The 17,285-nt window shown below is 31.8% G+C and overlaps 1 protein-coding gene across 1 annotated transcript; it reads left to right on the top strand.

The window, feature by feature from the left end:
* The first annotated feature begins 14,053 nt into the window (after nucleotides 1–14,053).
* Nucleotides 14,054–16,504, top strand: LOC21386380 (protein CutA, chloroplastic). Its single transcript, XM_010103738.2, has 6 exons — nucleotides 14,054–14,286; nucleotides 14,392–14,507; nucleotides 15,108–15,170; nucleotides 15,688–15,719; nucleotides 15,888–15,982; nucleotides 16,242–16,504. Exons 1-6 carry the CDS (start codon nucleotides 14,099–14,101, stop codon nucleotides 16,321–16,323), a joined length of 576 nt encoding a protein of 191 aa, XP_010102040.1. The 5' UTR covers nucleotides 14,054–14,098; the 3' UTR covers nucleotides 16,324–16,504.
* Nucleotides 16,505–17,285: the final 781 nt, after the last annotated feature.

Raw genomic sequence — 17,285 nt, 5'->3', positions numbered from 1 at the left:
AAATGACATTAATTCTATGAAATTATGATCAGGATCTAAATAACTCTGAAGATATGACCGGCCGCGTTTTTAGTAGGTTTTTAATTCTTTTGTTACAGTATCTTTTTTCAAAAAAAAAATTTAACTATTTAGTTCAAATTTTTAATTCAAACCTATAAAAAGAAAACCAATCTTAATGCAATGGAAATATTAATGACCAAATATAGCTTAGGTTTATTTCACTAGTTTAATTCAGTTCAAATCAATTTGAACAGTTAGTACAGTTTGAATTGACGTTTGATAAGCATGCAGTTTGAATTATATTCCCTGTTTGAACTGAGCTAAACAACCTAACTTAGAGTTTAGCTCCTCTCAAGTTCAACTGTTCAAACTATTTTTAAACAGTATAAAGTGTCCACTCTCTTTACTTTTCACACCTACCAAATATAAATTTAAATTTTATTCCATGTTCAAATTAAAACTTTAACTACATATCCAAATATCAATTCAAACTATAATTTAAACCACATAGTTTGAATTTTTCTATTCAAATTAAAACGTTCAAACCAACAAAATTCAAACTAAAGAACCAAAGGGCATAGTCAATTCAGGTTCAAATCCTTCATATCCCAGAGCAATGCCAAGTTTAATTATCACAATAGGAACATCAACAACGAGATTTTGTATAATGCTGAATACCCTCAGATCCATCTTTGAATTGATTGACTTTCGAGGAGAAAGTTTAAGCCCTGTTCTCTGCCTACCATCAAGCAGTATGCTATCCTCTCTCGTCGCGCCTCAGTACCCACTGCATTCAGCACATCACTAGGTTCTCTCTAGACGCTGCCAAATCCCACCTGAACTCCTCACTCCTTGTCGCATCTCTGGGCCACTCACAGCACCATAGGCCCAACACGCAAGCCGTCTTGTCCTCCCGTCGTCATGTAAAGATTTATGTTCCGTTAATTTTACCGATTTGAGTTTAGAATTTACATTTTATTATAATAAAAAACTATAAAAAAATAATCACATTTAATTTTTTTACTACATTAAAAAATTCACACATAAAGTCATATCTCAATTCGAATTAAAAACTCGAATCAACGAATTAAACGAGCCCTTAATGCACTAGTTTACGTGGGGTGTATAATTAGAAGCGGTGTGGATAAGAGGTGGGTATGGAGAGAAAAGAGAATGGTATAAATAGAACCATTTTTAATAATATTTTGATAGTTAAAGGGCAATTTTAAAATAATAGGAGTGTGTAAAAAGATATTTAACTATTTTAAAATTATGTGAGGTGTGTGTTAGAAGGAGGGTGTGAATAAAATCATTCTTTATATTTTTTTGTTTTTGTTTTTTTTAAGAAATGAGACAAATACATAGGTTTAGATTTTTACTTTTTACTTTTATTAATATTTTTCTTAGCCAAATAACTATATTAGTTAAAAGGGTATTAATTAAGAGTAAGGGTAAAAATCTAGACTCGTGCACTCAGTCAAATTAAAATGTGGCTTAATTTTACAAATATCATTTATATGGCTGATCTTTGAACTATACTTTTTTGGCATCTCAAAAATACCCTTTCAATTGATTTTGTTGTGTTTTTATTGGAAACTAATTTCCACATTTTTTTCATAATGTGAATTGGTAAAAAAATATCCAATTAATTCATTTAAATTTTGAATTACATTTTAACATGTTAATATAATACTCTTTTCAAATTTTACAAATTTAAATAATTATCGCTTAATTGATCTTTCTTTTAATCTTTTAATATTTTTTCAATTACCAATATTTTTTTTGAGAGGTTATTGATATGTCATTATTTTAATGAGCATGTATTAAGAAAAATTTTATTTGTTAAAGACTTCTTTTGAAATAGCTCATCTAACTTCTTCCAAATTTTTGAAGGGGTTTCTTCTTTATCTACCATTCTTATAACAGCATCTGATAAATGAAGAATAATAGTACCTGTAGCTGTTTCGAGAAGTTCTTGTTCTGATCTTCAGTGAAGTCTTCAGGCCATTTCGGAGAATATCCTAAGGCTTTGAGAAGTTTCTGCTGAGCAAGCAAACACTTGATCTTCTTCTGCCAAATCCGAAAATCACTGATCCGTCGAACTTATCAATTTTGACCTTCATGTTGCTCAGAACACCAAATTGAGACTGATCCGTTTCTACTTGCGAATCTTGGTTCGGGAGTGAACTTGAAACCCTTGTCGACGAATCTGTACCGAGTGGAATTTCTTCAAAATCACCCAGATCTAACGACCTCAATCTCGATCCTTGATCGCCTTTGATCTCCAGTGTTCTTGGTTGCGATTCTTGGTTGAAATTAGAGAACCAAAAGAGGGCTCTGATACCACTGTTATGAATTTAACACCTAATATCAACAGATTTCACAAGAACAAGAACAGTACAATACAAAACAAACACAACCGGAATTGATCTCGGAGTTCGGCATAATTGTTGCCTACGTCTCTGCGAACTCCCCAGAGGAATTCGATTTGCATTCAACAATGATACTTCAAGTCAAATTACAGAGAGATGATGGACCAGAAATTAATCACCACAGAACCTCACTTTCTCGAGAAAAACCAGCAAGAAACACCCTGAGAAAATCAACGCCTTTTCTCTCTTCCCTTTCTCACTCTAGAATTCCTTTTCTCTCACTAAGGCTCTTTCGTTTACAAGATTATCTCTCTCTCCCTCTCTAGTTTTGTCGCTACTCCCTTTAACCTCGGAAAACTACAATATATACAACTGTACAACTTGTAAAGAAGTTGTTTGGGATTAGCCAATCAGAAATTGTTTCTTCTACAACTTTCTGATTTAGTGCTTCATTAAAAATGCTGCCGTTTTGCTTCATTCCAAACTTACTGTCGTTTTTCCTCCAGCTGCCTTCCAGAGTAAAAGAACTCAATATCTTGACTTGAAGAATCGTAGAAAAAAACAGAAGAGATAAGGTTTGACTCAACATTATTTGACTAAAAATAGTACTAATTAAGAGTAAGAGATAAAAATAAAGACTCATACATTTTTAAGGGGTATTTGTCAAGATTTCTCTTATAAAAATTTCATTTTCGAATGTTGATTTGCATGAAAAAGCTTCCTGCGGTTCTTAATTATAATTTATAAGGTAATTTAATTTCATGCAAGCAATGTAACTACACAGGCTTATACACTGTTTATTAAAGTAGCATAAAAAGTGATTTACAATATATATAAATTATGGTTAATGCTGAGATTTGGTATATAGTACATGATACACAAATTGAGGAATTTTGAAATACCATCTGCCTTTGGTGCATATACTGGCTTCTTCATCTTATGAAAAATCGCATCAATTTTCAAGTCTACTCTCCTAGCGAACTCCTCCAAGGTCGATTTAAGCCAACAGAGAAAGTCTCAAAAAAAGGGAATGCTTAAGATATTTGAGCTAATTTGTAATTATGACCAATTTCATTATCCCAAAAAATTATTACTGCACAATTATCAACTAAATAGGCCGGTTTAGGGTCATTACATATGAATATTGTTTATACCTAAAGGCAGTGACCATAATCTTTGGGTGGCCAAAAAAAAAAAAAAAAAAAAAAAAAAACTGGACCACTAATTAGTATTATACGATACAAATAATATTTGGTCCAGGTAATTTCCTTTGCCAATCAGCTGCAGTCTGAGAAATAAAGTTACAACCATCATTCAGAAAAATAAATTAATATACCCATTAAACACATTTTCCTTGACCGGAATAAATTGCGCATAATTTATTTAATAATAGATAATTACTAGTTGCATCTGAGAAGCAATTGCCAACGAAGAGTGGTCAGAAGGAAAATTAATAAAGCAAAAAGAATGTTTGTAGATCAGCAATATTCACCTCACTCAATTTTTTAATACACCAAGAAATTATACTACAATTATCAAAACTTAGGGTTTTAGGGTAATATTTATACTATAGTATAAAATAAGGAATCGACTCTTGTGTCATCTTATTCACGTCATTCTAATAATATCACGCCACATTAGTTAAATATCACGTCAATTAAAAATTAATATATATCACATCAACTAAACAATCATAATAATGAAAATATTTAATTGATGCACGGTGGGGGGCACAGTTGCAGACGGTAGGGGGCGCAGTCGCAGAAGAGTGGGGGGGCGCAGTCGCAGACGGGGGCGGGGGCCGCAGTCTTAGAAGTTTGGAAATGAAAACAAGAAAAATGAAAATGGAAAAAATTCATTTTCAAAAAGATAGATTTTTCCTTGAGTCAAACAAAGTCATGCGTGTTCTAGGTCGATTTGTTGCCGATGAGATCAAATATGGCCTTTACAGTCTTAGAAGTTTGGAAATGAAAACAAGAAAAATGAAAACGGAAAAAATTCGTTTTCAAAAAGATGAGAAAAAAAGAGAAAATGAAAACGGGTGTTTTTAGTTTTGATTTTAGAAAATTTTACACCAAACACGTTTTCAGTTTTTTTCTCGAAAACTGTGAAAAATGAAAATGAGACCGGAAACAAACAAGCCCAATATGTAATTGGGCGGAAAAAAAGGAAAGAAGGAAAAAGAAAAACGAGCAATCGGTCACACAGTATTGCATATCTTTGTTAAACGTGTGGATCTGCGACGAAAACCAAAACTCTATTCCAAAAGCCATTTTTTCAACTCTTACAATATTATATATATATATATATACACACACACGCATATATAAATGATTGAGAAGGTAATAGAGACATATAATCCACTTTGATATAGGTTTATTTTAATAGATAATTAATGGCCCTAATAAAAACTCACATTTAAATTTTATCCAACTCTTAAAATATGACAAAATTTTCAACCGAGGGTAAAAACTGTAAAAGCTTCCGCTGATCAAATGGGCATAAGGAGAACCCCTTTTACATATTCAATTATGCGAATTATACCAATAATATTTCTTATAATTCAGATTGTAATTGTACTAGTGCAAGCAATAATACCTTCCTCCGACATATCTCCTAATTAATTTCCTCCTCCTAGCCAACTTCTTTCTGATTCAATACTTTCATTTGATAGATTTAAAATTCCTAATTCTACTCTTTCTGAAGAGAAAAAAAAGGACATCAAACTAATTATCTGCATTGCAAAATGTTCTAAAGTTTGTCTTAAATATAACATGAACCATGCTTATGAGTTTGGACAGTGTGTGGGAGTATGCCTTGACGAAGAGGTACTACTTAATATTCTTCTATACGATCAGTTGGTTGTACAGATTAAACTCCATCGCTAGCTACTAATTTTGGATTAATGTTAATTAGTATTGTTAGTACCGGTTTGAGTCTTTTAAAACTTTATAAGACAATATGAATAATGCAGAAATATAAAATAAAAGAACATTAGAGAAATGGTATCGTAGTTCGGTAACACCCTACTCCGCGGGGCCACGTCCAGATGATGAACAATCCACTAAGAACTCTTTTACAATTCAATTGGACTTAATCTATCCGAGACTTCCTCTCTAAAAAGACGCCTATGAACCTGCAATTTCCCAAATGGACTTGAACAGCAAGATCCCCTCGACTTTTGAATATTGGAATCCCTCCAACTAAGTTTTTTTCCCGAAAAATACTCAAATCATCTCTCTTGGATACAAGAGCTCACCCCTGTCTCACAACCTCATCAAAAGGCGTACCAAGACTTAAGAGACACTTTCAATAAAAAAATCAAGTTGTGAGTAGCTTAACACATCTTCAATTAATTCGTTGAACCAAATCTATTGTAGATCCTTGTTGCAACAATAACTACAACATAGCTGTCACGGTCAACTTTCTCAAAATCAGACGAATCAATCTCCTTTCATTATGAAATCTTTCCAAAACTGATAAACGAACCTGGACACGTTTTAGGTGACATAGGAAGATCATCCATCTATCAAATCTCAATCAAGAATCAATCAAATCAATTTTTCATCTTTGAATCAATAGTTGACTTACAAAAATAGAAACTAAAACAAGTTTCCAGATCTTTTAGTGACCTTCCATAAAAAGCTAGCCAGCTGCACATCTATTTTCAAACACAATCAACCAGCTAAACATTCCCAAAATAATTCCAATCAAATACGATTAGAATCAATACACAAATTGAGAAACAAATCCCAACAATTTCTGAAAATAAATCCCAACAGGTATGACTTATAAATATTGTGCCCAACCAATTTATTACCAACGGACGTGCAATACAAGAGACATGCATGTAGAAAAGCAGTTATATGAAAACAAATTTGTATATATATATATATATATATATATGGATATATATGTTATGGTTAACATCCTATAACATTGCATGCATAGAGTGCTAATTTCTTTGTGATATTAATCTATGCTTGGTTCTAGAAGGTTAAAATTCCAAGAAAAATAATGTAGTTCGAGACATTTTGATTGCATGTTACACGTAATCTTTGAAGCATGTTAATGTTGCATTCCAAAGTTATGATAACATATATTATCTTTGAAGCATGAATACGGTGGTTTCGTGTAATTAGGTGATTTATTTAATTTTTTAATGATTCTTGGGTAAATGTTTTTTTTTCTTTCTAACTATGATTATTATTCCTAGCTATTTAATAGAATATGATGTATTTTTTAATGAATAGAGAAAAAGAGAAGGAGCATCCCAACAAGGTTGATACTCTCATACTCTTATCTTGAGGCAAGCCTTCCACTTCCAAAATAAAAAGAAGGGGATAGATCAATACCAAAAAAAAAAAAAAAAAAAAAAATTTATTGAAGCATATGTACATATGCGATCCACTACAATTGTGAGGATGCTTATTTGTTTTGTAATAATTGTAGCCTGCTATAAAAACGAGAAAAAGTAATAGAGGTATTCCCTTTGTACTATTTAATCAACAAATTCAACAATAAAAAAAATGCATTTCATTATTTGTGTCAGAGGTAACTTATGTTGCTACACGATGCACGTCTAATATTGCTTCCTATATATCCCTTTTCCATTTTTTATTTTGAAAAATAAAAGACCTGCAAAATCAAATGCATAAATGAGTTTGAAAAATAAATCAACACCACTACTTTGTAACTTATAAACTAAGATCAATCAAGGATTCAAATTCTCTGATATCAATTTGTGCCACTAAAACTATACATTAAAAGAATAATCTATTGGAAAATACACCCTCAAAGTGTTAATACATTTGCAATTGAAAGAAAACGTTAACACCCTTAAGTTCTTAATAGATAGATCAACACAATGCATGTAACTTAGATATAAGATGTCTATTTTAATAAAAGATTAATATCACTAATAGTTCCTAAATTTTATCTCGTCATATTTTAATTCCTAATTTTTGAAACATCTCAAACTTAACCTCGAACTATTAGTTTGTTTCGATTTTAGTTCTTTCTTCAATTGAATGTTAAAACAGTACAAAATATAGATAATTTTCTAGTAATAGATTGTTACTTTTCATTAATATCACCTGCATATTTTGCATTTTATAAACAGTGTTATTTTTCAATATTGGTATCACATGTATATTTTATCTTCTAGTTTTTTAGTACTTAACTGATAGTAAGGACTAAAACTGCAACAAGTTGAATCTGAAAAAAAAAAAAAAGACTAATCAGTATTGAATCCAAAACTAAAAAATATTTACAATTCACAAAATCATTGCGGCTCTAATTAGTTAGCTTTTCGTCCATCATTACAAAGTACCCCCTGGTTATCTAGTGTAATATATTTTTTCTTTCTCCTTTTAAATGAATTTCTTTCGTTGGCTAAATTCAGTATTGCCTATTCGCAGCTGTTTCGAACACAGCAAACGCCATCCTCGTCAATAATACATACAAAAAATTATTTTATGCAAGTGCTGTTTAACGACGCTATAGCTGGAAAAAGAAAAAAAAATAAAAATTCATTTAATAATTCGAACCTTATAGTCAATTTATTCAACAGTATTATGATGATTACTTGATTAAATTATTAAAATATTACTTGATTCCTTCAAAAGAAAAAATATTGTGTTTCTTAATTAGTTCCTCGTCTTTACAAAATAAAAATACCGGCTGTTTGAATACAAACACCATCCTAAGGATAATTATAATATGTAGAGTTTTATATTATAAATGTGTGCTTTAAGTGTGCATCTTAAACCATCTGTTAAAGCATCCTTAGATCATCAGCTAGAGCATCTTTACTACAATGATAACTAAAATCTTACACTAAGTATAGCATAAACTTTTATTGACCTTTGATTATTAGTTATTGGTTGATGCATTGACTTTTTGTTAAATCATTATAACATTTCATAATTTAAAATATTTGAAAATTAAAAAATTATTTTAAAAGCTTCAAAACTTAATAATTATGATAAAAAAAGTAGATGCATTAATTTAATAGCATTAGTATTGGATTAAAAAATAGAACAACACATTAATTAATCAAAGAAAATTTCATCTTTTAGTGTCAAGTGTCTCCAATATAATGCCATAGTAGTGTACCAATGTCAAATTTTAGCATTTTAAGTGAAAGCCACATTCTAATAGTGTTATTTTTGTATTAAATTTGGCATATACTAGCTATTTGTGGTACTAAATTCGGCACCAAGTACATCAATGGTCAAATTTTAACATTTATTTGTCGTTGGTCAATGCATGCTATTTTCAAATGATTTTAGCATTAAAAGTTTATTGTTACAAGTTCTAAAGCTTAATAATTATGACAAAAAGTAAATATAGCATTATAATCATTAGAGCAAAAGAAAATATATATAATAGCATATTGATTATAAATTTTCACTCTTTTTAGTGCCAAATATAGCATTGCATGTTGGCATTAATACATTTGCTTTAAAGATGGCCTTAGATAAGAGCATCTACTACTCTGTGAAATCTTATAAAAATCGCAACATTATCTTAAAGAAAGTAACTCCTTAAGCATCAAATCCATAATTTCATAATTTTCCACCTAAGCAGTTTCTGTCTTTTCATTTTCCAAGTCTATAACCCTCAATTAATTTTTTTTTTTTAACATTGCCTCAGTTTAATTAGTATGTGATGAAATCACCAAATAACTAATGGATGAAAGGATAGCTGAAAAAGAAAGGACATTATCATAATAATCAATTTAATGTAAAAAAAAAACGTTACTAAGTGATTAGATTACATTAAGTTTTCAGAATAGCTAGCATTGTTGACTTTGGCTCTTCATATACACAAAACTCCATTCTGTAGTAATTATCTGTTCATGGTCTCAAAATGTTAATATTGAATATATATAAGACGTAATTATTCTTGTGCAAGTGTTTCACAACATTAGCTGATCAATGAAAACAAAGGACAAATTGACCAGATCATTTAATAAACAAACATTTAAATATTTCTTAAACTCTACGTACCTAAATTGATCAAATAAAACTTGAATAATGTTCATGACACTTTAGTAGAGCAAATTGAGAGGCATTCATACATTTAAATAGATGATTAATTTAGAGCTGTCCTATATAAATTATGGTGTTGCATCCATTTTTCTTTGAATATACAAAATAACACTTTTTCGAGAGGGAAACTAGAGAAATAGCTGAAAATGGGTATTGGGAAAATCGTGATAAATGTGATGTTAGTGGTAATGTTTATAGAACAAAATCTAGGGCAAACAACAACTAATTATGGTAACTCATTTGATGTGCTTAATAAAGAGAAGATAGTCTCGAAGATTCCTTACAAGAAAAGTGATAGGGGGAGCCATTGTGGCAAAAACGATAAGAAATATGATAATCTTCTTGGCAGAAAGGAAAAAAGATTTAGAAACCACAAAGATGACAATTTGTGATCTAGCGAAATGCTTTAAAGAGTATTGCGTTGAACATATTAGAGATCCTCCTCAGCTTTCATCGTGCATGGGAATATGCTCGGGAGATTGCTATCCCAAGGTGGTGAAACCTCGCGAGTAAAACTTATTGATCATAATTGGTATAAATCTTTGTCGTTTTGCTTCAAATATTTTATTAATTTAGTGCAAATTACCAAGATGTATAATTTTATAAATGTGATATCTAGCTAAACATATTAATATTGCTATTGTTCTCGTGAGGTAAAGATGCGATTTTGTATTTATGATCATACTCTTTTGATGGTTATTTTTGTTTGCATTCACATATATTGGAAAGATATATGTGTGTGTGTGTGCTACCTCATGTATGTATTCTAATGCATGTTATACACTTCGGGAAATTCTATCTCTAAAAAATTCTAATATTGTTACAAAGTTCAGATGCTATCCAATCATGCTTGTTCTTAATTGCTATATGGATTGGATTATTAACCTTTCTTAAAAAAAAAAAAGTCCATGTAAAAGAGGGAAAAAAATATCTCTTTTCTTTCACACTTGCCCATAGTATTTTATTTTTATTTTTATTTTTATTTTTATTTTACGTGCTTTATTTACATTACTGATGCAAATTCCCAAGGATCATTTTTTTTCCTTTTTTGCTGGTACCCAATGATCATTTTTTTTTTCGCTTGTACCCAATGATCATTTTTTTTCCGCTTGTACCCAATGATCATTTTTTTTTTCCGCTTGTACCCAATGATCATATGTTAGTACTAAGATGCACAACGATGAGTTATATATCATACGAAAAGGGTTTTCATTAGTCTACCGGTCTAACTAGCCATATTATTTTGTACCAAATTCATTTAAGGGTTTAGGTTTAATTATAGCGTTACGTGACGTTATTAGGCTCGCTTCATGAACTCAAGCTACGCTCGGAGAACTTCCGTGGGTTGTTGTTTGGTGGGCCATATGTGATCAAGTAGGCTTGTTTATCATTTAATTCGATTCAATTTGAATCACGTTTAAAGGGTTTTCAGAATTAATCGAATTAAATACAAATGAGTGACGGAGAATTTACCGATTTATGTAACATTTACAAAATGAAACATTTTTCCTCTTGATTTATGAACGTCTTTAATAGGAATAACACGTGTTATAGAAAAACTAAAGATTGTTGGACAATATGATGCAATTTTTACTATACTATCTCCTCCACATGATGTCACGAAGAACTGAGATGAGATATCATTCAAATATACCACTTTTGGAAAAATTTAAACCTAATTTTCACATCAAAATAGTAGAAAAATAGGTGTACTTAAAAGTAATATACAACTTAATTTACACATATTATGAAAACCTCGCCTTAGAGTTTTAAAATATTGCCAATAATCAAAAGATAATTCTTGAGTAGTACGCATGGTATAAGCATTATGGGTTGTAATGAGCTGCATATTGTCCCCTTTGTGCTAAGCCAGCACAGTTTTGATTTTGAAAGTTACCCCAAAAGGTTCCATTAGAAAGTAATGTTATTACTTAGAAATTATCACTTATAATCTTACCTTGTTTAAGCTTTTTTTTTTTTTTTTTTTTCTCAAGGGATTGGTGATTATCACATAGCTAATGCCGTAGCTGTTTTAGAGCTTTCTATCTGTCAAATATTGAGCCCGTTGAGAATTTTTTTTAAAGATTGCTTTTGCTTTTTTTTTTTTTTTGAAAAGTTACAGTAGAGCAGTTCATGGTGTTTGGTAAATCTTGTTTTTATCCAATAGCTTCTAAAAATTACTGTTAAATAACAAATATGAGAAGCAGGTCATGAGTTGTTTTTGCACAGTTACTTATGTTGTCATTGTCCAAATTTATTAAAATAATAATAAAACTTAATTCTCTATCTTTCTATTTTATTTTTCATACAAAATAAAAAATATACATTTTAAAATATTTATTTAAAAATTAAAAAAAATTCAATAAATATACTATGTTAATTTTTACTCAAATATTTTTAATAATTATCAAAATCTTAAAAATATCACCAATAGATAATAAATTTAACAATTTATGTTTTAGAAATATTTTAAATAATAAATTAAAATCATATATTGTTTTTAATTTTTTGGTGTAAAAATATTATGAATATTGATTTTAAAAATAAAATTGAAACTAACTATAAATATATGTGCTAAATTATGTCTATTTTAATCATTGTACATCTCCACGGTAATTTTATACATAATTTATCAAACACTTAAATTTTTATTGTTGGTATTTACAGTAGTTTTGAAAAAATATTTACCAAACAACTCTACGCTTCTGGTTACAACAATTTCTAAATAACAGTACAACAGCAGTAAAAATTTTTAACAGCAGAATAATGTCAAATTGGCCCATTATCTACTGGAGACCTTAAGACACTGCAATGAGAACTCAAATTACCTATCCAATCTTAGTACATAATATGATTTTTTTGCTACTCTAGCACATAATATGATTATTCAATCACATTATCTCACGTTATTTAAGAATTTGAAATAGTTTTTAGCTAATTTTTCCATGATTTACTATTTTAGTATATCAAATGATAAGACATAATATGATTCATCAGACACCAATCGAGGCTAGAGGCGTAAATTTTGGTCGGAACCGACCTGAAAACCTGCAAGAAAATGACCGCCTTGTTGTTTAATGAGGGAATTTTTTTTAAAAAAAAGAGTTTTAAAAAAAAGACAACATATGAGGTCGGGACCGATTATGTTTTAAGCTTAAACCTTTAGCTCATCGCAGCTTGAATATTTAAATAGACCAAGTTAGGATTAAAGTGTCGAGTTTCAGGTTGGCTGGTTTAGCCCGGTCCTAATTAACACCTCTTATTAAGACCTCAAAAATTGAACATGTATTCTACATAGAGATGGCAATAGGGCGGGTATGCTTTCTCGCCCCATACCTTACTTCTATTTTATCCCCTATACCCACCTCTATACCCACCTAATTTAAGGTGTGCTCGGGGAATCTCCATTATAGGAACTATTCCGATACCCTACCCATTTATTAGAGGTGAAAGTTCGGGCTGTCCGGCCTAGGCCGACAACCCATTATTTTCATTGGGTCAACTTGAAATTCATAAGGTATTTTTAAGAAAAAATAAAAAAGGTGTTCATGGCAGACCTTTAGGTCGAAACCTCAATCCGACTCGAACCAAACACTTAAGCGGATTGAGCCAACAATATTAGGCTTAGGCCAACCCTGTTTGGTCCGGCCCAAACTTTCACCTCTTCCATTTATCAATAAGAGTTTAAAAATTGTTTGCAACATTATCAAACTTTAAAGAAAATTTCATTAGATTAATTAGAAAATTCAACAACATATCAACTAATATCTTATAAAAATAAATTAAAATCGTAATGCCAAATCAAAATTCTAACAATAACAAACTAAATTTCAAAATTAAATTCAAATTTGAACATATGTAAGAATATTTGTAATTGGGATACGGACGAGGATGGAGACAAAGGAGCTACAAACACCCCTACCTCACCCTTAGAGTGTGTTTGGTATGATGAAAAAGTGAAAAGAATGAAGTATGTAGATGGATTATTGGATGAAAAATGATAGAGTTGATTGTTTGATAAGAAGGAAGAGAGGAGAGAAAGGAAAATAGGATGGAAAAGAATTATGATGGGGCCACTATTTTTATCTCTCCAACATTAGAAGGAAAACTCAAATTCACTCATTGATGGTTAAATTTACTTTTGTGTTGTTATTTTAAAATTTAAATTAATATTAAATAATTGATAAAATAATCATTTATGCTATTAGATATTTTTTTTCTTCTCATTATACCAAACACTATAAAAAAAAAATTAACTTCATTGGTTTCCTTCTCATTTTTTTTATATGTTTTTTTTTTCATTCTCTTTTCTTTTCCTCCTATCAAATGGAGTGTTAAATTGAGGGAAATTTTTACCTCATACCCGCCTCTACTCCCACAAAATATCATCCATATCCGCCCTAATAGAGCAGGTACCAGCGCAAGTACCTGTAATTATGGGTAAAAATGTCATCCCAAATTCTGAACCTGCGAGATGGACGGTTTTTTTTTTATTTTTTATTTTTGCTAATCCTGTGAGATGGAGTGGCAACTATCCCAGAACAAACGAGAGAATCGGGGTTTGCTTATCCTTATCCAAGCTAAGAGCATCAAGCAACGCATCCCAAACAGACAGCAAAGCCCAACCAAACAAGTCACCCAAAAGTAATACATAGAGACGACACCTCAGAAATGGCTTCCGCACTGTGTTGCAGAGCAAGATCAGTTTCTTCGCCCATTCTCTCCTCCGCCAGGATACGACGTCGTTTGCCTTTGGTGGGTGCGTTTTGTGTGATCAGCTTGGGCCTCTCCAATCTCTGCCCTTCTCTCTCCTTCAAAACGGGCTGCGCTCAGTCTCTCCCCTTTGTCCCTCTCTTCAAGTAATCACCAAATTCCATTTTTGTTTTTCCGTTTGATTTCACTCTTGTTTTGTTACTTTAATAATAGTTTCAAAATCTATTATTTTTTTTGTTGTTGTTTTGTAGATCGAAATTTAGTAGCCAATCACAGGCTAAGAGCTCCGGTTCTATCAGAATGGCAAGTGAAAGCAACACTGTTCCCAGCATCGTCGTTTACGTCACAGTCCCCAACAAAGAAGAAGGTTCTTTCTTTTTTATAAATATTTAATTTTGGTGAAATTTTGAGTTTTTCCGAACTGTTTTTTATTTTTATTTTTTTATTTTTTAAAGAGATATTTGTTTGCTTGGAGTGTTGCGTTTCAATGGAAAATGGGCAGTGATTGGAATGGTGTAAAGTCCTAGATTTGAGGAGCTTGTTCGTACCTTTAAATGTTTAGTTGGGTTGAAGTTTTTCTTTCGTAGATTAGAGCCAAAAACACTGGAACTTAGAGCGAAGGATAAGCTGGTTTGATCGTGTTTTATTTAGAATCTGGTCTCTCATATGAGATTAGTATTGAAACGATTTACGTCTGTATCTACACGAGCCTTAGATTGTTATGCCGCAGCAATAGTTACTGACTAGATTATTCAGAGCACCAATATGTTCACAAGCTGAGGATATTTTTTGTTTTAGGCTCATTTGTCGTATAGAAAGTACGTTTCTAGATATCTTTTCTCTTGCACTTTTTCTTCAGCTTTTTCTTTAAATTTGATTTTAATCAATAAAAGTTAAATCTTTTAACATCAGTTGGAAGATTTATTTTTCAAAAGACTTCTGATGGAAATTTCGTGATGCATTTTAGGAAAAAAGTTGGCTGAAAGCTTAGTGAGAGAGAAGCTTGCAGCATGTGTTAACCGTGTTCCAGGTATGTGGTTCATCCCTTAAATGTATGGTATTACAATATTTGTTAGTTGATAGTCATGGCGCTTGGTGTTTATGGCAGAGAAGATGCCTGCAATTCTGTATTTTGTTCATGAACAAGGCTTATGATCACCGGCAACGACCATCATCATCTATGTTAATCCAATTACACGAACATTTTAAACTTTAGGACCCTCAGATTATAATATAGGATAAAAACTAGTGGTAATGAACACCACTAATCATAATTAGTACCTTCCTTTGTCTATACTTTCTTTATTTGTGAAATAGGATTAGCTGGGAGGATGATCTGATTACTGAAAAGTTGCCGAAACACGCTCAAATGATGTTTGTTGAACCATTGTTGTCTGCTTAACTTATTTATAGTTTCATCTGTTCTGCTGATTGTTTTTTAGAGAACTATCTCGAAATCTTTATCTTGGATTTGGTGTCAATTAATATTCTTTAATGCCGGTTTCATGACTTGGCTGACTGTTATATGATGAACTTTGTGAACTCAGGTATTGAATCGGTCTACCAGTGGCAAGGAGAGGTATGGACAGTTTACGAATCCAAATATAGACACTTTGACATCTGGGGCTGGGAAATTTTTTATAGTTTGTTCACACGTTAATTGATAAGTTGTGCGTTCAGCAGGCGACTTAGCACAAGTAGAAAAATTGTTCCCTTTCTTATGTAAGCTGTTTTGCTAAACTAACAGGTCCAGACAGATGCTGAGGAGCTTCTTATAATTAAGACTAGAGAGTCCCTTTTGGAAGCTTTGAAAGAGCATGTCAAGGCGAACCATCCATACGAGTAAGCCCAAAGCTTATCGACTGTTACTTTAACATAATCTTCGGACTTCATGTGCCTTGGAAAACTGATTCATAAAATGGATAAACTAACTCATCTTCGGCGGCTTCGTGTGTTTAAATATTCGGGCAAGAAAAATCCAGCATTGTCACATTACCTGATAACTGCAACTGAAAGTAGAATTTACTAAAATGTATCTTGAAAGGACATTTATCTTTCAGAAGTAAATCAGCTTTCTGAATCGGTGTTTTGTGTTGGTCAGTGTCCCGGAAGTCATCGCCTTGCCAATCACGGGGGGAAGCACTGCTTACCTAGAATGGCTCAAAAACAGCACGAGGGACTGAACTTATCAAGCTAATATAGTACAAGCGCATAAAATCGTACAATGGCCCGTGGATTTGGGAGTTTTCTGCCGATATCTTCTCTCTAACTATCTGCTGTGTGTGTGGATGTGTCTGTGCGTGTTGGAAACATCTTAAATAAAAGTTTGCATTCCAACTTTGATGCGAGAAAGAGTAATTATAATCGTGTTGCAGTTGAATCCACTTTTTTTTTTGACATAATTAACACACAATTTGCACCAGTCATAACAATACGTGGTTAACATTCTATAGTAGCCGCCGCGATCACAACTTTCTTGAGAAATTTTCAATTGCATTGTCGCAAAATCTTGGTTTGTGCCGCGAGCATATGATGTCCTTTGCTAGTGCTGTCCCACAAGAACAATTGGAGGGGACATATTTTTTTGTTTCTTTAATCTCTAGGAGTCCAAGATGTGAATCAATTCGAGGTCTTATTAGTAATGTGAATGCAGCATTTAGCTCATAAAAATGGTGAGTATTATCATGACTCATCACCCAGCAAACGACAGCGACTGTGGTATTATCATGAGCGTGGCTCAATGAACTTTGACTCGTCAGATTATAGCTCCCATTATAACTTGTTTCCTAGTTGAAAAGTTCTCTCCAGCTGTCATCTTTTTGCACCAAGAGAAATGCCTCGCTTATATAGCTGAGGCTGGACTTACAAGATTTCAATCTTATCTGACAGGATAAGATTCACACTCTTTAACTTTTGACTTATGTTACAAAAGATAAAAACTATAAAGTGAAAGACACTTTTAAACAAACTTTGTACATGATAAGATTTCGGGTCCCGTGCAAAAAGATGATAGCTAGAGAGAACTTCTTTTCAACTAGGAGACAAAGTTGTAGTTAGGGGTGTAAGAATTGAACCCGAATCCGACAAACCCGTCCGACCCTACCCGAGCCTACCCGAAAATGTTGGGTTTTTTTTTTTTTTTAAT

This window comes from Morus notabilis, unplaced genomic scaffold (genome assembly GCF_000414095.1).
Source record: "Morus notabilis unplaced genomic scaffold, ASM41409v2 Scaffold2181, whole genome shotgun sequence".
NCBI classification, from domain to species: Eukaryota; Viridiplantae; Streptophyta; class Magnoliopsida; order Rosales; family Moraceae; genus Morus; species Morus notabilis.
This window is presented reverse-complemented; position numbering and strand designations above follow the sequence as displayed.

Excerpts from the sequence above, each read along its gene's own strand:
- LOC21386380 (XM_010103738.2), top strand. The coding sequence starts at position 14,099 with ATGGCTTCCGCACTGTGTTGCAGAGCAAGATCAGTTTCTTCGCCCATT. Across the intron at positions 15,171-15,687 it reads ATGTGTTAACCGTGTTCCAG|GTATTGAATCGGTCTACCAG; the intron begins GTATGTGGTTCA and ends TTGTGAACTCAG. Across the intron at positions 15,983-16,241 it reads AAGGCGAACCATCCATACGA|TGTCCCGGAAGTCATCGCCT; the intron begins GTAAGCCCAAAG and ends TGTGTTGGTCAG.